Source organism: Trichomycterus rosablanca, chromosome 19 (genome assembly GCF_030014385.1).
Source record: "Trichomycterus rosablanca isolate fTriRos1 chromosome 19, fTriRos1.hap1, whole genome shotgun sequence".
Classification (NCBI taxonomy): Eukaryota; Metazoa; Chordata; class Actinopteri; order Siluriformes; family Trichomycteridae; genus Trichomycterus; species Trichomycterus rosablanca.
In genome coordinates, this window is record NC_086006.1 from 10088747 (window position 1) to 10110877 (window position 22131).

Genomic DNA, 22131 nt, shown 5'->3' on the forward strand with positions numbered 1-22131 from the left:
CCGTAATACCTGACACAGACGCCAAACACGGATGAGCCAAAACATTAGGACCACCCACAAATTGTGCACGTTGGTCTAATGGAAGTTACTTGTAGTACAGTGTTGAATGCAGAAGCTATGATCAGACATAAAGACTTAATCTCTTTAATAAGAGATACAGTGTATCACAAAAGTGAGTACACCCCTCACATTTCTGCAGATATTTAAGTATATCTTTTCATGGGACAACACTGACAAAATGACACTTTGACACAATGAAAAGTAGTCTGTGTGCAGCTTATATAACAGTGTAAATTTATTCTTCCCTCAAAATAACTCAATATACAGCCATTAATGTCTAAACCACCGGCAACAAAAGTGAGTACACCCCTAAGAGACTACACCCCTAAATGTCCAAATTGAGCACTGCTTGTCATTTTCCCTCCAAAATGTCATGTGATTTGTTAGTGTTACTAGGTCTCAGGTGTGCATAGGGAGCAGGTGTGTTCAATTTAGTAGTACAGCGCTCACACTCTCTCATACTGGTCACTGAAAGTTCCAACATGGCACCTCATGGCAAAGAACTCTCTGAGGATCTTAAAAGACGAATTGTTGCGCTACATGAAGATGGCCAAGGCTACAAGAAGATTGCCAACACCCTGAAACTGAGCTGCAGCACAGTGGCCAAGATCATCCAGCGTTTTAAAAGAGCAGGGTCCACTCAGAACAGACCTCGCGTTGGTCGTCCAAAGAAGCTGAGTGCACGTGCTCAGCATCACATCCAACTGCTGTCTTTGAAAGATAGGCGCAGGAGTGCTGTCAGCATTGCTGCAGAGATTGAAAAGGTGGGGGGTCAGCCTGTCAGGGCTCAGACCATACGCCGCACACTACATTAAATTGGTCTGCATGGCTGTCACCCCAGAAGGAAGCCTCTTCTGAAGTCTCTACACAAGAAAGCCCGCAAACAGTTTGCTGAAGACATGTCAACAAAGGACATGGATTACTGGAACCATGTCCTATGGTCTGATGAGACCAAGATTAATTTGTTTGGTTCAGATGGTCTCAAGCATGTGTGGCGGCAATCAGGTGAGGAGTACAAAGATAAGTGTGTCATGCCTACAGTCAAGCATGGTGGTGGGAATGCCATGGTCTGGGGCTGCATGAGTGCAGCAGGTGTTGGGGAGTTACATTTCATTGAAGGACACATGAACTCCAATATGTACTGTGAAATACTGAGCAGAGCATGATCCCCTCCCTCCGGAAACTGGGTCGCAGGGCAGTGTTCCAGCATGATAATGACCCCAAACACACCTCTAAGACGACCACTGCTTTATTGAAGAGGCTGAGGGTAAAGGTGATGGACTGGCCAAGCATGTCTCCAGACCTAAACCCAATAGAACATCTTTGGGGCATCCTCAAGCGGAAGGTGGAGGAGCGCAAAGTCTCGAATATCCGCCAGCTCCGTGATGTCGTCATGGAGGAGTGGAAAAGCATTCCAGTGGCAACCTGTGAAGCTCTGGTAAACTCCATGCCCAGGAGAGTTAAGGCAGTTCTGGGAAATAATGGTGGCCACACAAAATATTGACACTTCAGGAACTTTCACTAAGGGGTGTACTCACTTTTGTTGCCAGTGGTTTAGACATTAATGGCTGTATATTGAGTTATTTTGAGGGAAGAATAAATTTACACTGTTATATAAGCTGCACACAGACTACTTTTCATTGTGTCAAAGTGTCATTTTGTCAGTGTTGTCCCATGAAAAGATATACTTAAATATCTGCAGAAATGTGAGGGGTGTACTCACTTTTGTGATACACTGTAGATAGACTAGACAGACACAGAGACAGACAGACAGACAGACAGACAGACAGACAGACAGACAGATAGACACATAAAGACAGACAGACAGATAGATAGATAGATAGATAGATAGATAGATAGATAGATAGATAGATAGATAGACAGAGATAGATAGATAGATAGATAGATAGATAGATAGATAGATAGATAGACAGAGATAGATAGATAGATAGATAGATAGATAGATAGACAGACAGACAGACAGACAGACAGACAGACAGACAGACAGCCAGATAGACAGACAGACAGATAGATAGACAGATAGATATATAGACAGACAGACAGACAGACAGATAGACAGACAGGTAGGTAGGCAGGTAGATAGATAGATAGATAGATAGATAGATAGATAGATAGATAGATAGATAGATAGATTTCATAAATTCTATTTACAGCCTATTTACATGTCTGTTCATGTTTGACACAAGACAGAAGACAGTGGAGAATGCTGACCCATCTGTTCAGCCAACCATCACAAAGCTATGATGGCATATACACCGATCAGCCATAACATTAAAACCACCTCCTTGTTTCTACATTCACTGTCCATTTTATCAGCTCCACTTACCATATAGAAGCACTTTGTAGTTCTACAATTACTGACTGTAGTCCATCTATTTCTCTACATACCTTTTTAGCCTGCTTTCACCCTGTTCTTCAATGGTCAGGACCCCCACAGGACCACCACAGAGCAGGAATTATTTAGGTGGTGGATCATTCTCAGCACTGCAGTGACACTGACATGGTGGTGGTGTGTTAGTGTGTGTTGTGCTGGTATGAGTGGATCAGACACAGCAGCGCTGCTGAGTTTATAAATACGGTGTCCATTTACTGTCCACTCTATTAGACACTCCTATCAAGTTGGTCCACCTTGTAGATGTAAAGTCAGTGCTATTGCTGCTGTTTGAGTTGGTCATCTTCTGATCCACCACCTAAATAATACCTGCTCTGTAGTGGTCCTGTGGGGGTCCTGACCACTGAGGAATGTGGTGAAAGCAGGCTAAAAATGTATGTAGAGAAACAGAGGGACTACAGTCGGTAATTGTAGAACTACAAAGTGCTTCTATATGGTAAGTGGAGCTGATAAAGTGGACAGTGAGTGTAGAAACAAGGAGGTGGTCGTAATGTTATGCCTGATCAGTGTATATGTGACATTGTGAAGTGATTATGTGAAGTGAAGTGACACTTGTAATTGTTTAAAAGTACAAACTTGAATCGGTCTCCTAAATTGTCCGATTTGCTGCATCGTTTATCTCATGCTGGCAGGTAATTCTGACCGGTGCGTATCTCCTTATATCAATCTAAACAGTCACTTTAAGGTAACAGGCTGAAAACTGCATTTCCTTTATGAAACTCGAAGCCACATGAGCGTAGCATGTCTGAACCTCGTGACAGTTGAGCAGTTGGCTTAGGCTCAGCTTTATTAGACATGCACTCAGCAGCTGTTTAGTACCGTCGCTGGTGTGGTTAAGCTCACCAGTGTATTCGGGTTAGATCATTATCAGCGCGAGCACGCTTCAGGGCGGATCAGTGAGCGCCAGGGTAATAGACAGCTGACGCGCTCCTTTTTCGCTGTGTTTGCAGGTGACCACACGCAGCGAGGCCCACCTCGAGCTCAACGCCTTCAGGAGGAAGCACGACTGCGCTCTGGTGATATCAGGAGACTCTCTTGAGGTAAACCTTACCTCTAAACCTTTCACGTGGATACCACCTCCAGACTTGATCTGATACAGCTTTTATTTTAAATGAGGTGTTTGCACGCATTCCAACTCTAATGTTCTATTTGTCAGTCTGCATATAATATTTAAGCAATAGTTAATAGAGTGTGTTATCGCGAATAACATCACGGCTGTGATTCGGTCGCAGGCACGAGCTGAAGGCGAGTACCGTAGATCATAACGACCTCAAGTGTTCTATTGCTTAAATATCATATGCAGACTGATCAGCATCTCTGCCGTGTTAGCGGACAGCCGGTTCCTCTTCTCATCATATAATAATAAACTCACTGTATTCGACTGAGTGTTTATTCTTTAGGTGCCGCATCAAATTGTAAATCGTTTGGTTAAATAATGTCTGGTTTGATTATGAGCCGCCGTACTTGTAGGCGTGTTGTAACGAAGCCAATCAGAGTGCTTGATACTGAGATGTCGTTCAGTTTTGTAAGTCGTGGTGTATGTTATGCTCCTTTCTTACTCGGATTAAAAGTTATTGTTTTGTAAATCGGAGTGATCCTTTTTTTTTTTTTTTTTCTTTTTCTCCCCCTTTAGCGCATCCAATTGTTCGATTTGCATCGTGCTTCCTCTCTGTCTATGCCGAACCCTGCCCTGACCGAGGAGATCGAAGCTAACCCGTATACTCTCCGAAACATGAGCAGCAGCCGGATGCATTTTTGCCACCCGCACATTGATGAGTGTGGCGCCACCTAGCGTTGCATTCGGAGAGACACACCCTTAGGGCACTCTTCCTCATCTCTGTGCAGGCGCCTCTAATCAGCCGGCAGGGGTCGTAATCGCATTCTGACAGAGAGAGACCCACATCCGGTTCTTTGTCCCACCCCCCCCAACTGAGCAACCGGCCAATCGTTGCCCATACAGCCGCTCAGCCTCGAACCGGTAAGGTGGAGCTGCATTCGATATGATGTACTCAGAATCCAGCCCTGGTTGCAGCGTGTCTTTTTACCGCTGCGCCACCTGAGCGGCTACCGGAGTGATCCTTGACTCACACACCATATAAGTAGTAAAATTCTACAGTAATGAACGCAGCTCTGCTACTACCGCCTCGTGAAACGCTCGCATTGCGGACATTACACTTCGCTGTTGGACTCTCCGTTTACGACACCTGCGTGACCGCTGACGTAAAACGAAGGATCGGGCTTAGGATCCGGCTTAGTAAACCGATACCGATCAGTTAAAAAATGCCTTGATCGGGCCCGATTCCGATCTTTGAGATCGGATCGGGACATCCCTACATATCAGTATCACTGATGAGCATTCATTATTATTTTACCTTTGGCAAAATATTTAATGCACTCAAGTAGCTGCCATTGGTCAATCGGCATCTACACCGACATGATTGCCCATGTCTGAGGGGGCAGGATGATCAAAACCCTGGGATAGATTGCTGCTAAAGGCTGCTTGGGTGGCATAGCTGTGCAACACCAATGCATGTGCATTGTAACAATAAAGTAAGAAAAATCCCTAATATGACACAATCCTAAATGTATCTTGCAGGTGTGTCTTAAATATTATGAGTATGAGTTCATGGAGCTGGCGTGTCAGTGCCCGGCTGTGGTTTGCTGTCGCTGTGCGCCAACACAGAAGGCTCAGATTGTTCGGCTGCTGCAGGAACGCACCGGCAAGCTCACCTGCGCTGTGGGTAAGTGGAGCATGATTCCATGATACCAATATACGTAATATATATATATATATATATATATATATATATATATATATAAACCACTTCATTGTTTCTACACTCACTCAATGGTCAGGACTCTCCCAGGACCACTACAGAGCAGGTATTATTCAGGTGGTGGATCATTCTCAGCACTGCAGTGACACTGACATGGTGGTGGTGTGTTAGTGTGTGTTGGTCTGGTATGAGTGGATAAGACACAGCAATGCTGATGGAGTTTTTGTACACCTCACTGTCACTGCTAGACTGAGAATAGTCCACCAACCTAAAAAATATATCCAGCCAACAGCACCCCGTGCGCAGCGTCCTGAAGGTCTAGAAAATGACCAACTCAAACAGCAGCAATAGATGAGCGATCGTCTCTGACTTCACATCTACAAGGTGAACCAACTAGGTAGGAGTGTCTAATAGAGTGGACAGTGAGTGGACACGGTATTTAAAAAACTCCAGCAGCACTGCTGTGTCTGATCCACTCATACCAGCACAACACACACTAACACACCACCACCATGTCATTGTCAGTGCAGTGCTGAGAATGATCCACCACTCAGATAATACCTACTCTGTAGTGGTCCTGTGGGGGTCCTGACCATTGAAGAACAGCATGAAAGGGGGCTAAGATGGACTACAGTCAGTATTTGTAGAACTACACAGTGATCTATGCTTCTATTCACTGGGGCAGAAAATACACTTGACATGACATGTCACTAACTCTGCTCTTTCTCAGGGGACGGAGGAAATGATGTCAGCATGATCCAGGAAGCGGACTGTGGCGTGGGAGTGGAAGGCAAAGTAAGTATGACCTTGAGCTTGGACGCTCATTTCTGGATCTCCTCCTCTCTCTCTCCCCCTCTCTCTCTGTGTGTCTGATGTCGCTTGCCACATCACTGATCCGAACTCTAAACATATCCAGACCGACGTTGCCATTTACGTTACTGCTGGAAAAACAACAGCGTGTGTCTTAACCTGCATCTGGGTCTACACGTCTGTCATCGTCTAAATATGCGGGCAGTGTGGGACCACTGAAAAATCACCCGGCGTAGGTGGCGAAGGCTTCGCAGTGTGCTTTTTTTCGTTTTACGATATTGAGTCTAAACGAACTTCAAACACTACCAAGACAGATTCGCAGCCAGTCGTGGCGAGCCAGGCACTTTTTCCAAAGCTAAAAATGAGACGTTTCACGTCGGTAAACTGATATTGACTCACCGGTGACTAACATGGCACGACCCCAAATGAAATTGGCGTGGTTTACGTGGGATTGTATTTTTCTCTCCGAGTCTGTAGTTGGCTTGGCTCATTTGGGTTCAGTAGGTCACTTTAAAACCATTTTTAGCCACATTCCTGCTTTAGGCTTTTTATATTGGTGGAACCGAAATGTCGTTTGTGAGATTGGTTTTGTTTTTTTTCGTTTGTTTTCTCGCAGGAGGGAAAGCAGGCCTCCCTGGCTGCCGATTTCTCGGTGACTCAGTTCAAGCATTTGGGCAGGCTGCTCATGGTGCACGGCCGAAACAGCTACAAGAGATCAGCCGCCCTCAGCCAGTTCGTCATTCACAGGAGCCTCTGTATCAGTACCATGCAGGTAGTGTGTATGTGTGTGTCTGAAAACATTTGTTTGTTTATTAGGATTTTAACGTCATGTTTTACACTTTGGTTACATTCGTGACAGGAACGGTAGTTACTCGTTACACAAGGTTCATCAGTTCACAAGGTTATATCGACCCCAGTCTTGGACAGTTCACCTCACTTGCATGTCTTCGGACTGTGGGAGGAAACCGGATCACCCGGAAGGAAACCCACACGGACTTGGGAAGAACATGCAAACTCCACACTTTAAATTACTTTATGTAATTATTATTATTTTTTCCCTGCAAATCATGGGTCATGACCCAGAGTTTGAAGGACACTGCTCTAAACAATGGAAAAATAGATACACACCATCCAAACCTGTCTGAAAACTGAACTGTGTGTGTGTATGTGTGTGTGTGTGTGTGCACTTTTAAGACATGTTCCAGAGACTGCTTTAACATTCCAGCTTGTTTTGCGATTTGTGGAACCTCAGAATAATCTTGGTACACACCTGAGATGTTGGCACTGACCGTTCGATGACTCAGTGGATGTGAATAAAAATAAATAATGTCCCGAAGAAAACGCGTCCAAATTTTTAAGCAAACGTCGCCGCTACACAGTAAACGTATTGAGGTTACTTCTCTTAGTCATGCAACTAAACGCAAACAGGCGGACTGTTGTCATCACCGCTAGTCTAGTAGGGCAGCGGGTACATTTCCATGACTGATAGGAACATTGCTTTCACGTTAATTACTGCACTAGAATACATTTCATTCAGGCTTTGACCCTGAGCTCAACTGCTTAGCAAAGAAGGTCTAGAGTTTTCAGCGTTCTTGTAAGCTTTTACAAGTTATCATCAACCGATTCGCCCTGGTCAGGGTCACGGCGGGTCCGGCTTTACCGAAAACACTGGGCGCAAAGCTGGAATGCCCTGGACCGGGCGCCAGGCTATCACAGGATTAAATTTGACCCAGTTTGCAGCTGACCTTTTTAAACCTTTTCATAGTGAGAAGCGAAGCCCAGACAATGCGAAGAGAAAAAAACCCTATGAACCATGACCTGGTGTGCATATAATTTTCTAATCCTGGAATCACCTGTTGTGGCTTTATAGCTCAGCAGTAAAGTTATTTGGACTAGTAATCCAAGGTTGCCGATTTAAGCCTAAGATGCTACTGTTGGACCCCTGAGCAAGGTCCTAAACCCTCAGTTGCTCAAATTGAATTTGGACTTTTACCTAGAACGTCTGCTGAATACTGAAAATAACATTTAATGTGGAAGAACATAAGCTAAGGTAAGCAGTGGTTATGATTTTTTTTGCTGTGTTTTGGTTTTTGGCTGCTGTGCCTTGATTTATCGCACACTTTTGTTTTGCAAAAAAAACAAAAAAAAACGTATCAGTTGAAGCTTTTAACTGGAACCTTCTTGTTACGGAAATTACATTCATTTGCACAATGACTAGGAAAGTAAAGGCACTAAGTAAAACGGATAAAATACAGTCGCTAATCTGTTGTTGTTTGAACTTACTGAACTTACATATTATTTGTTTATTTCTATGCTACATTTCCAATATATGTTTTGTGTATATTAAGTTGACTCATGACTTGACTCAGATTCTAGCCTAAAGACTCGACTTGACTCGTACTCTAGCCTAAAGACTTGTCACTTGACTCGTACTCTAGCCTAAAGACTCGTCACTTGACTCGGACTCTAGCCTAAAGACCCGTGACTTGACTCGGACTCTAGCCTAAAGACCTGTCACTTGACTTGGACTCTAGCCTAAAGACTCATCACTTGACTCGGACTCTAGCCTACAGACTTGTCAATTGACTCGGACTCTAGCCTAAAGACCTGTCACTTGACTTGGACTCTAGCCTAAAGACCTGTCACTTGACTTGGACTCTAGCCTAAAGACTCATCACTTGACTCGGACTCTAGCCTAAAGACCTGTCACTTGACTCGGACTCTAGCCTAAAGACCTGTGACTTGACTCGGACTCTAGCCTAAAGACTCGTGACTTGACTCGGACTCTAGCCTAAAGACCCGTGACTTGACCTGGACTCTAGCCTAAAGACCTGTCACTTGACTCGGACTCTAGCCTAAAGACCTGTGACTTGACTCGGACTCTAGCCTAAAGACCTGTCACTTGACTCGGACTCTAGCCTAAAGACCTGTGACTTGACTCGGACTCTAGCCTAAAGACTCGTGACTTGACTCGGACTCTAGCCTAAAGACCCGTGACTTGACTCAGACTCTAGCCTAAAGACTCGTGACTTGACTCGGACTCTAGCCTAAAGACCCGTGACTTGACTCAGACTCTAGCCTAAAGACCTGTCACCTGACTCGGACTCTAGCCTAAAGACCTGTCACCTGACTCGGACTCTAGCCTAAAGACTCGTCACTTGACTCGGACTCTAGCCTAAAGACACGTCACTTGACTCGGACTCTAGCCTAAAGACCCGTGACTTGACTCGGACTCTAGCCTAAAGACTCGTCACTTGACTCAGACTCTAGCCTAAAGACCCGTGACTTGACTCGGACTTTAGCCTAAAGACTCGTCACTTGACTCGGACTCGTATTTCGTGACTTGTGAACATCTCTGATGGAGGTAAAAGATTGTTAATAACTGGTCGGGAGTGGATTTAAATGAAGTAACCAAAGCCTGATGTCTTTCTAGGCTGTCTTCTCCTCCGTCTTCTACTTCGCATCAGTCCCGCTCTATCAAGGCTTTCTCATCATCGGGTGAGTAGTGTTCTCACACAGCCGTGGTGACTCATTTGCACTCACTAAAATCTCAGTGGCATTTGAACTATGCATCCCTTACTGCCCTGACATTTGATTTCAGCTGCAGTATTGTTAGAGTGAAGAAAGTTGCACTCAGGCCAACCAACACCAAAAGCCCCTTTGTAACCCTAGATGTAATGACATGAGCCGAGCTATTCTTTTTAGGTCTAATGCAGTGTTTTGTGTATATCAGCGTTTCTAAGGCAGCCTGTGGTCAAGAAAAAGAAATTGGTTTATTCATTAGTGCCGAATAATTCTCGTTTTAAAATCTTTCCATAACTCACCCATGACTAACGTTCTACCACCTTTTCTATGTGTTTTCTCATTGGGTATAGAATAATATTTTCAAACTTACTGTAGTGCCTGGATGGAGTGTTTACCCCCCTAAGTTTGGTCTGCGATTGCACATTTTAAACGAATGTTTTGAACCCCCTGCTACAAGCCGTACCTATTGCAAAGTGTTCTGTTTTGGCATGCATGTGCACAACGTGAAGTCTGTAAAGACATTGTTTGATTAAATTGACATGCTAAGCTTGACCTTATTACTAGGGTCCTACTAAATTCATGGGAAAATGTGCTTAATTTCATACAGAACAGTGCCACATTTCACAGCAGTAAATTGAATGATAGATTAAATGAAACCTACGATAACACAGCACAGCCTACCTTAACAGTCCATGTTTTGATACACCCCCCACACACCACAGAAGCGGAAACTCAGTTCCCCAAATTGTGATTTTAGCTGCTTTAGACTTTGACATTTTGACTAACCGATTGCTAACTAAATTGCCGTAGGATTGCTAGAGCCTTCTGTAGTGTAGTGTGCTGACAATGTTTGATGTATGTGTGTACATCCTGAGTGCATTTTGTTTCTTTGGGGATTCCATAATCAGTGGGAAAGTGTGCTTCTCTACATACGTGATCATCTCTCTTTAGTCCGTGCCTCAAAAGAACAAGCCAGTTGCCGCTCAGGTGGCGCAGCGGTTAAATACGCTAGCACACCAGAGCTGGGATTTTGAAAACATCGTATCGAATCTCAGCTGTGCCATCCGACTGGGCGGGGCGGCTATATGAACAACGTTTGGCTGTTGTTCATCCAGGTAAGGAGCTGGATAGAGACCTCATAACTGATGCGATTACGACCTCTGCTGGCTGATTGATGGCATCTGCACAGAGTTGAGGAATAATGCTGATCAGGGTGTGGCTCTCCGTGCACAAGGCTGATTGGCATATGAACTCACCTCGTGCAGGTGAAAAGATGCAGTCGGTTACTGCTCGCGTGTCGGAGGGGGCGTGTGTAAGTTCGCTCTCCTCAGTCGGGGCGGGGGTCAGCATCAGTAGAGAGGAAGCATAACGCAATTGGGTAAAACAATGATTGGAAGTATCATTGCCTGACCTTGCAAGGGTTTCTTTAACTAAGTAGGTGCAACTCTATTTAATGCCCATGGTTTTGCGTCCACGTGCCTTTAGCTCTTTAATGTGTAAGGATTTGATTTTTAATAAACCAGTTTGAAATGGTTTGCCTCTGTAAGTTTCTAAAACATTTTATGCTGCTTTTTGTAGATACTCAACAATCTACACCATGTTCCCTGTGTTCTCCCTCGTTCTGGATAAAGATGTTAAATCTGAGGTGGCTATGCTCTATCCTGAACTTTACAAGGACCTCCTGAAAGTATGTGGCTTTTGTATTTAATGCAGAATTATTCTTTTTTTTTTTTTTTTTTTTTTAATTATTCAGCTTAACTTATTATTAAGTTATTATTTTTAGGGTCGACCGCTTTCCTACAAAACATTCCTGATATGGGTCTTAATCAGTATTTACCAAGGTAAGCTAATTTATTATTTTTATTATTATTATTATTATTAATAATAAATTGTATTCATAGTATCCAGAGTTGTTTTTTTATTACTAACCCCATTTTTTAAATGACTTAAAAATTATTTTTAATGTTTTGGCTAAATAACATAATTGTATTTGGATTTTTAATGTTATAAGACAAAGGAAACTAGTCAGTAAAGGGGAAAATATGAGTGAGAATTTAATTAGAATATTAAAGTTACACTGTTTTGAAACATTCCACAACAAGCAGGTGACTTGGTAACAGGTGAGTTTATCATGGTCGAGTATAAATGAAGGCAAAGATGGGTTGTGGCTCACCACTTTGTGCCAAATTTCTTGGGAGAATTGTCTCTTAGTTCAAATTATTTAGTTCTTTCACCATCTACCGTACATAATATTAGGAAAAGATTTAGGTAATCCAGAAAATCTCAGTCTGCATAGTGGATAAAAATAGCAACATGGGCTCAGTAGTACTTCGGAAAACCATTGTCACTTAACGGAGTCTACCACTGCATCTAACAAGGCAACATGAAACAATGTTAGGCAAAAAAAAATTTATGCAGAAATGGATCTCATCTCATATCGACGGTTAAAGCGTGCTATGGTCAGTCTACGTTGTAGCTTGTTTTGGGGGAAATACAGATGTTGAGTTCACAGTGCCAAAGATGAAAAGGACCATCCAGACTGTTAACAGTGAAAGGTGCAAAAGGCAACATCTGTCATGGTATAGGGGTGCATCAGTACCCATGACTTGACCTACATATGTGTGAAGGTAATATTTACAGGGGCATACAGTACCAGTCAAAGGTTTGGACACACTTTCTCATTCCTGTGGGTTTTCTTGATTTTTTTTTTAATTTTCAACATTGTAGATTAATAATGAAGACATCCAAACTATGAAGGAACACATATGGAATTATGTAGTAAACAAAAAAGTGTTAAACCAGAATATGTTTTATATTCTTTAATGTTTGTGCCTTGTCTAGAGTTAATTTCTGGAATTTCTTGCTTTTTTAATGTGTTTGAGACCATCAGTTGTGCTGTGCAGAGGTAGAGTTGGTAAAATATAAAACATATTCTGGTTTGTTTAACATTTTTTTGTTCACTACATAATTCCATATGTGTTCCTTCATAGTTTGGATGTCTTCAGTATTAATCTACAATGTAGAAAATAAAAAGAATCAAGAAAAACCACTGAAGAGAAGGTGTGTCCGAACTTTTGACTGGTACTGTATATAGAGGCTGCTATCAAGGCAGACCATAATTTATTCAGCAAGACAACACCAGTCATTCTGCACACGCTATACCAGCATAGCTTTGTAGACACATGGTACACATGCTTGAGTGGCCTGCCTGCAGTCCAGATCTGTCTACTATTGAAAATATGTTGCGGCACTCAGGTGGCGCAGCGGTAAAACACGCTGGCACACCTTGTCGGTTCGAATCTCAGCTCTGCTACCCGGCAGGCTGTGCGCCTATATGAACAACGTATGGGGAGGGGATTCGTCATAACTGATGCATTTACGACCTCTGCTGGCTGATCGATGGCGCCTGCACGGGGGCGGAGGATAATGAGGATCAGGGTGTGTCTCTCCGTACACAAAGCTGATCCACGTATGAACTCGCCTCGTGCAGGTGTGTCAGTCACGGCTCTCCTCAGTCAGGGTGGAGATCAACATCAGTGAAGAGGAAGCGTAATGCAGTCGGGTAATTGGATACGACTAGATTGGAAGAAAGTACACCCCTAGGCCACCTACCCATCAACTCATTCTCTCACCCCCTGGGGCATGTTTGAACAGCCAGTACAAGTCGTTTTGTGGAGATGGAAGGTCACCAAAGTACCTACTCTCACTTTCTTAACCGCTTATCCTATTAGGGTCGCGGGTGGGTGCTGGAGCCTGTCCCAGCTTTTCAATGGGTGCAAGGCAAACAGTAACACCCTGGACGGGACGTCAGTCCATCGCATGGCAGACACACATACACACACACACACACACCCATTCACCTATAGGGCAATTCAGTGTCTCCAATTAACCTGACTGCATGTTTTTGGACTGTGGGAGGCAACCGAAGCACCCGGAGGAAACCCACGCAGACACGGGGAGAACATGCAAACTCCAGCACAGAAAGGACCCGGACCGCCCCGCCTGGGGATCGAACCCAGGACCTTCTTGCTGTGAGGCGACTAAGTGTTCACTCGTTTCACTGAATGAAGCGAGACTTCACAAAGGTAGTGCAGTGTCTCGCTAAGTAAACAAACCATCTCCAAGTCCAGACAATGTGACGGAACAGACACGTTCACGCAGTGAATGTTATTTCTCCTAAACAAAACCCACCCACGCATTTCCCCCTGACTGGCTTGAATGGTTTATTTGTGTCTGAGGTTGCAAACGTTGAATAACACAACGTGGTTTTCCATTTTTGCCTTTTGTGCCCTTTCGAGGTGTAACATGCCAAATCCTGAGCTCCACCCAAACCTTGTCTCCGCACCTTAATGTTCTTCCTTGTGTTTGTCTGCAGGTTTTGTTTATTCTAGCTACTACTGTGTTTTCTCAAGCACATTTTTACTTATGAAGGGATTCCCTTCATAATTAATTCATCTTATTATAGATGTTTATAAGAAACAGGTTTTTCTTGATTGTTTAAAGTGTTTGGGTGTGGTGGGTTAAGTATGTTTCACTCTGGTTTCAGTTACTACTCAGCATATTTACTAGAGATGGAAGGATCGATCGGCTATGTATCGAAATCGGCCGATCAGTGATCGGTCGATATTTCCTAATTTCAGAAGATCCAATCGCATGATATATAAAGATCACCTTCATGTTAAGCTTAACAGCTTAGTGGATTGATCCAGACTTTGAGCTACAAAGCGCCAACCATCGCATCACCATTCGTCACCCATCGCATTTCACAACCTAAAATAACATAATTAACGTTGTGCATCATACATACGATGCAATTTTGCTTATTGAAATATTTACTTTAAATAGATAATTCAACCCGATCCCATCTGAGTCGATTCTATCAGCACGTTATATAAACTCGTGGTTCACTTTGGTAAATCGTAAGCGGTTCTTGCTTTTGATGTAGATGAGAACAGAAAACGTAACAGAGCCAATCAGAGGCAAAAGTTTATTAATTACTAAATTCGTTAGTTCAGGATCATCTGCTCTGACTGACAGAAAACTTTTAGCTCCACAGGCAGAACGAGTCTGACTCGGTTACCGCTCTGTGGTAATAGCAGTTTAATGAAGCTTTTTAATGTAAGAGAGTCACACAAAATGTTCTGTAGTAGCTGGTGTTTATTTAAAACCACGACATTAATTAATAACAGTAAACACGGAGAGATAACTGAGAAAAGAAACTTACGCTTCGCATAAAATGAATCGACTCCTGAATCACTTATATCGATACTGTGAACAGAGCGTCTCTCTTAAAGACACACACATGCTGGAGATCGGAGATCGAAATCGGTGCCAAAATCCCAGATCGGTACATCTCTAATATTTACATCTCCTATTAATCCTCATTCTTATTATTAGGGCACATTCACATGCATTCACAACTTTGACCCAGTTTGCCACTGACCTTTTTAAACCGGGCGGCACGGTGGCTAAGTGGGTAGCACTGTCGCCTCACAGCAAGAAGGTCCTGGGTTCGATCCCCAGGTGGGGCGGTCCGGGTCCTTTCTGTGCGGAGTTTGCATGTTCTCCCCGTGTCCGTGTGGGTTTTCTTTCCGGGTGCTCCGGTTTCCTCCCACAGTCCAAAGACATGCAAGTGAGGTGAACTGGAGATACTAAATTGTCCATGACTGTGTTCGATATAACCTTGTGTAATGAGTAACTACCGTTCCTGTCATGAATGTAACCAAAAGTGTAAAACATGACGGTAAAATCCCAATAAACAAACAAACAACCTTTTTAAAGCACCTTTAATGAGACGAACTGTTTGATATGCCCCGGTAAAAGCGACTCAATACAGGCAATACAATGTGAACAAAGCGTAACGTGACTTACTGTACTAAAAAAACAACTGATTAATTCCATTAGTGGAGAGAACTTATAAGCAGTAATAATTTTAATTATGTTTAGTGTTTCTATGTCGTTCTTTTAATACATTAAACCGCATTAAGCTTTTTTTCTTTAATGCTAAGCATTTTAGACTCTCGGAAAAGCTGATTCTCACAATTTCGAGCTATAACACAAGTTTAAAAGTGAAACAGGAGGAAAATCCAGCTAAACACAGACACATGTGGACGCTTTGAGAGTGGATCTTTACTATTATTCCACACAAATGCAGATTCGCCTCATATTCGCGCTTTGATGACATTTTTCGCACCGAGCACCGAACAAAGCAGCATGTGACTCACATGTGATTACGCCCTTACACTCTGAAAAGGGTTTTGCATTTTTTTGGGATTTTCCCCCAATCTTCTCCAAATCTAGTCGTATGTTGGGCAGCTGTAGCCTCACCACTGCTAGGTTGCTACTGTTGGACCCTTGAGCAAGGCCTTTAACCCTTATTGCTTAGATCATAGACTGTCACAACTGTAAGTCACTTTGGATAAAAGCGTCTGCTAAATGCTGAAAATGTAAATATATCCAATTACCTGATTGCATTACGCCTCCTCTCTACTGATGTTGACCTCCACTCTGACTGAGGAGAGCCGTGACTGACACACGCCCCCTCCAACACGTGTGCAGTAGCCCACTGCATCTTTTCACCTGCACCAGGCGAGTTTATATGCGGATCAACTTTGTGTACGGATGCAAGCACTGATCTCCATTATTCCTCGTCTCTGTGCAGGCAGCAGAGGTGGTAATTGCATCAGTTATGAGGAATCTCCTCCGGCACCCTGCATGAACAACAAGCCAATCGTTGTTCGTGTAGGAACCCAGCCTGCTGGGCGGCAGAGCTGAGATTCGAACCAGTGAGTTCGAGATGTCAGCTTTGGTGTGCTAGCCTTGGAGGAAAATTTTAAATGGTGGTGTAATTGTGGGGAGGGTCATTTTAAACATGTAGCCATAGTTTGTATAAGGTCTCGTTGCCAGCTTACAGATTTTAATTGTGTTTATGTTTGTACTTGTGCCCTGCAGGCAGTATCATCATGTACGGAGCCTTGCTGCTGTTCGAGTCGGAGTTTGTGCACATCGTGGCCATCTCGTTCACCTCACTGATCCTGACTGAGCTGCTTATGGTGGCACTCACCGTGCAGACATGGCACTGGCTCATGATCGTGGGTGAACTCCTGAGTCTCGCCTGCTACGTCGCCTCGCTTGTCTTCTTACCCGAGTTTATCGGTAAGAGCACAGCTTTTATTTTCCATATTATTTTATTGTCATTAACTGCTAGTATCACCAGGAATACCTTGGACAGGACGTCAATCAGTCGCAGGGCCATTCCTATCTCAGACGTAACCAGTCATGTCTGCGTGGATATGAAGCAGGGCACACGGTCAGCCATTGTATGGTGCCATATTATTTACACTATATTGCCAAAAGTATTCACTCACCCTTCCAGATCACTGAATTCAGGTGTTCCAATCACTTCCATGGCCACAGGTGTATAAAACCAAGCACCTAGGCATGCAGACTGCTTTTACAAACATTAGTGAAAGAATGGGTCGCTCTCAGGAGCTCAGTGAATTCCAGCGTGGTACCGTGATAGGATGCCACCTGTGCAACAAGTCCAGTCGTGAAATTCCCTCGCTACTAAATATTCCAGTTTTTCAGGAGTCGGGCTCGGCCCCTTAGTTCCAGTGAAAGGAACTCTTAATGCTTCAGCATACCAAGAGATTTTGGACAATTTCATGCTCCCAACTTTGTGGGAACAGTTTGGGGATGGCCCCTTCCTGTTTCAACATGACTGCGCACCAGTGCACAAAGCAAGCTCCATAAAGACATGGATGAGCGAGTTTGGTGTGAAAGAACTTGACTGGCCTGCACAGAGTCCTGACCTCAACCCGATAGAACACCTTTGGGATGAATTAGAGCGGGGACTGTGAGCCAGGCCTTCTCATCTAACATCAGCGTCTGACCTCACAAATGCGCTTCTGGAAGAATGGTCAAAAATTCCCATAAACACACTCCTAAAGAAGAGTTGAAGCTGTTATAGCTGCAAAGGGTGGGCCGACATCATATTAGAACCTATGGATTAAGAATGGGATGTCACTCAAGTTCATATGCGTGTGAAGGCAGACGAGCGAATACTCTTGGCAATATAGTGTATCTGTGATACCTTCCCAACTCTCGTATCTGCATCAAATGTTTAAAAAATACAGTTTTTGAACAGTGATGATTGATTTGATATAAAAATGCACATCTGTATAATCAGGATTAACCATTTTATTGATTTCTTCAGGGATTCAGGAGGTCTTAGACTATTAACATTGCAGATCATTTCCCTATTTATTAAACTTAAATGTTAATGCTCTTGAAATATGATATTGCTTTTATTATTTTTATCCTTCCAACCTTTATGTCCTTGACTTTTATTGTGATGTTTTTTACCATTTCAGTCAAATTTTATATCAGGCCAGTAGTTCAGGTCCCTTAGGCAGTCACACATCAACATCTCTCTTCAATTAAACTCTTCTGACGTCAAACTAAAGGTATCAAGGTGAAAAAAAAAATGTCCCCACATTCCTTCTTGCCATTTTCGATTGTCCCCAGCCATGGGTTCACCCAAAGCTGTTTTTTTTATTCCGGTGTCAATTTCCTATATCAGGACTTTGCTAGCACCGCACACCTCCCCGTAAACTGTGATCAGCACAGTGGACGCTACAGTGGAGGAAATGCCACAAGCCTCCACTCATTTCCTACTAGATGACCGCTCTGCCCAAGGTCTGTGCGTTTATCGCAGTACATGCCTATGGGTATTACGGCCGAAAGTCCCGACATGTTTTTTTTTCTTTTTTTCTCTGGTGCAGTTTGATATATAGCGGATGATTCAGAGCTCAAGAACAATAACTGGGTTCCAATTTAAGTACATAGTATAAATAATTTTTAATCCATTTGGAATGCAGTTATAAGTCCCGTATGGTTTGTAGTAGATTGTTAGATTTCAAACATACTTAAACCAGCCTGTCTGGCACCAACACCCATGCAACGGTCAAACTCACTCATGTTGCATTCTTCCCTAGTCGGACGTTAGGTGTTAACATGAACTAAAGATCTTGACTCAATTGTTAGTGTGATTTTAGCATTGCTCTGGTGCCACACCGATCAGCCATAACATTAAAACCACCTCCTTGTTTTTACACTCACTGTCCATTTTATCAGCTCCACTTACCATATAGAAACACTTTGTAGTTCTACAATTACTGACCGTAGTCCATCTGTTTCTCTGCATGCTTTGTTAGCCCCCTTTCATGCTGTTCTTCAATGGTCAGGACCCACACAGGACCACCACAGAGCAGGTATTATTTAGGTGGTGGATCATTCTCAGCACTGCAGTGACACTGACATGGTGGTGTGTTAGTGGACACAGCAGCGCTGCTGGAGTTTTTAAATACCGTGTCCACTCACTGTCCACTCTATCAGACACTCCTACCTAGTTGGTCCACCTTGTAGATGTAAAGTCAGAGACGATCGCTCATGTATTGCTGCTGTTTGAGTTGGTCATCTTCTAGACCTTCATCAGTGGTCACAGGACGCTGCCTACGGGGTGCTGTTGGCTGGATATATTTCTGGTTGGTGGACTATTCTCAGTCCAGCAATGACAGTGAGGTGTTTAAAAACTCCATCAGCATTGCTGTGTCTGATCCACTCATACCAGCACAACACACACTACCACATCACCACCATGTCAGTGTCACTACAGTGCTGAGAATGACCCACCACCCAAATAATACCTGCTCTGTAGTGGTCCTGTGGGGGTCCTGACCATTGAAGAACAGCATGAAAGGGGGCTAACAAAGCATGCAGAGAAACAGATGGATGACAGTCAGTAATTGTAAAACTGGACAGTGAGTGTAGAAACAAGACTGATCAGTGTATATGCAGCGCTGATTCTCATTCATATGTTTTCTCTGTTCCTCAGATATCTACTTCATCTTGACATTGTCGTTTTTATGGAAGGTCACCGTGATCACGCTGGTCAGCTGCCTGCCCCTGTACTTCCTGAAGTACCTGCGCCGCCGCTTCTCCCCGCCCAGCTACTCCAAACTCACCACCTAGAGCCGAACGACAAATTATCAGAAACCAAAACACACATTATCAGTGCTTACTGTGGCTCTGGTTGTGCGTTTCGTTGTGTTGGTATCTCTCTCTTAATGTGATCTGTTCAGCCAGCCTCTTTATCACTACACTTCATTCTAACACTACAGCCAGTAAGATTTTACAGAGCCTTCCGAGTGGTTGTGCTTTACACATAATGCAGGATTTCATCAAGAATCGGCTCATTCGTGCCATTTGCAGTCACGCTAAAGCTATGCAGTCGAGCCAGGCTCCGAGAGGGTCGTGGGCGCTGAATCACGAGGGTGTTTTCAGGATTGATTGATTGAGTTGAGTCACCGGCCAGAGGGGGCTAAACAAGCTGGCTAGCCTAGATGTGCAATTGCTTGTAAGAAAACAGACTTAATTTCTACCCTACTGTTTATATATTTAACAAATATTAAAGATGAAAGGGGAATTTAAATTGAGGAAACACGTTGAAATAATAAAATTATTAGGAATGTATTGTTGACATTGGCTTTATTTGGAAAAGACTATGTGGGGATGCACACTCCGATCCATTTTTCCCTTCCCCATTTCAGATACAACACTACCTACCTAACATTTACCCAGTCATAATCATAATCTTATTTCAGATGCCATATTTATGCCATATTCCACTGGCTATTCAGTCTTCAAACATATGTAAAATAATTTATCTAATAACCCCATTAGTATCATTATGATTTTCTATTTACTTTGATTGAATGCAGGCACTTGATGCTGCACCGGTAAATTATGCTCGCCAACTACCCTTGGGAATCGAATCGAAGGGTTCGAATCTCCAGTGGTGCTATCGGCTGGTTGGGAGTCTACAAACAGACATGTTTCACTGTGTCTAAGAGGGGAAGGGTGGCTGATGCCCTGCTATGGATTGGCGTCTGTGGTGTGTTACTGCATTGCACCCAGTGATTCCAGGGAAACCAGACCTACCAAGGCATAAAACATAATGCCTGACATTAACTCAGTTTGGGAATCGATTCGAAGTTTAACTACCATGGGGAATCAAATCGAAGGGTTTGAATCTCCAGAGGTGCTATTGGCTGGTCGGGCATCTACAATCTGATAGGGGTAGGGTGGCTGAGGCTGTCTAGGGTGTATTACTGCATTGCACGCAGTGATTCCATGGAAACCAGCCCTACCGAGACATAAAACATATTAAACATAATGCTTGACATTAACTCCATTTGGGAATCAAATCGAAGTTTAACTACCATTGGGAAACTATTAGAAGGATTAAAATCTCCAGCAGTGCTATCGGCTGGTTGGGCATATGCAAACAGCCTGAGAGAGGGTGGGTGGCTGACGCCCTGGTATAGATTGGCATCCTGTCTGGGGGTGTATTACTGGTTGCACCTACTGGAAACCAGACCTAACGAGACATAAAACATAACGCCTGACATTAACTCAGTTTGGGAATCGAATTGAAGTTTAACTACCGTTGGGAATCGAATCGAAGGGTTTGAATCTCCAGAGGTGCTATCGACTGGTCGGGCGTCTACAAACAGCCTAATAGGGGTAGGGCGGTTCAGGCTGTCAGGGTGTGTTATTGCGTGGCACCCAGTGATTCCAGGGAAACCAGACCTACCAAGGCATGAAACATATAAAACATAATGCTTGACATTTGGGACTTGACTCCATTTGAGAATCGAATCAGAGTTTAACTACCATTGGAAATCGAATCGAAGGGTTTGAATCTTCAGTGGTGCTATCGGCTGGTCGGGCGTCTACAAACAGCCTGAGAGGGGGAGGGTGGCTGAGACCCCGCTATAGATTGGCGTCCTGTCTGGGGTGTGTTACTTGCAATGCACCCAGTAATTCCATGGAAACCGGACCACCCGAGACATAAAACATGTAAAACATAATGCTTGACATTAACTCAGTTTGGGAATCGAAACGAAGTTTAACTACCATTCAGAATCGAATCGAAGAGTTTGAATCTCCAGCGGTGCTATCGGCTGGTCGGCATCTACAAACAGACATGTTTTGCTGTGTCTGAGAGGGGGAGGGTGGCCGAGGCCCTGCCATGGATTGGCGTCCTGTCTGGGGTGTGTTATTGCATTGTGCCCAGTGATTCCAGGGAAACCAGACCTACCAAGGCATAAAACATAACGCTTGACATTTGGGACTTGACTCCATTTGGGAATCGAATCAAAGTTTAGCTACCATTGGGAATCGAATCGAAGGGTTTGACTCTCCAGTGGCGCTATCGGCTGGTCGGGCGTCTACAGACAATCTGATGGGGTAGGATGGCTGAGGCTGTCTGGGGTGTGTTTCTGCATTGCTTCCAGTGATTCCATGGAAACCAGACCTATAGAGACATAAAACATATAAAACATAATACTTGATATTAACTCAGTTTGGGAATCGAATCGAAGTTTAACTACCATTAGGAATCAGATTGAAGGGTTTGAATCTCCAGTGGTGCTATCGGCTGGTCGGGCGTCTACAAACAGCCCGGGGGGGAGGGGGGGTGTC

The 22131-nt window shown here is 43.7% G+C and overlaps 1 protein-coding gene across 1 annotated transcript in view; it reads left to right on the forward strand.

Annotated features, from left to right (window-relative positions):
- Positions 1-20116, forward strand: part of LOC134334010 (probable phospholipid-transporting ATPase IIA) — a 70736-nt gene extending 50620 nt beyond the window's left edge. Inside the window, exons 20-28 of the mRNA XM_063016202.1 lie at positions 3424-3513; positions 5070-5214; positions 5981-6045; positions 6677-6832; positions 9494-9558; positions 11164-11272; positions 11369-11426; positions 16537-16740; positions 19481-20116. Coding sequence (XP_062872272.1) covers positions 3424-3513; positions 5070-5214; positions 5981-6045; positions 6677-6832; positions 9494-9558; positions 11164-11272; positions 11369-11426; positions 16537-16740; positions 19481-19617 — 1029 coding nt within the window. The 3' untranslated portion in view covers positions 19618-20116. The remainder of the gene's footprint in view (positions 1-3423; positions 3514-5069; positions 5215-5980; positions 6046-6676; positions 6833-9493; positions 9559-11163; positions 11273-11368; positions 11427-16536; positions 16741-19480) is intronic.
- The last annotated feature ends 2015 nt before the right edge of the window (positions 20117-22131 follow it).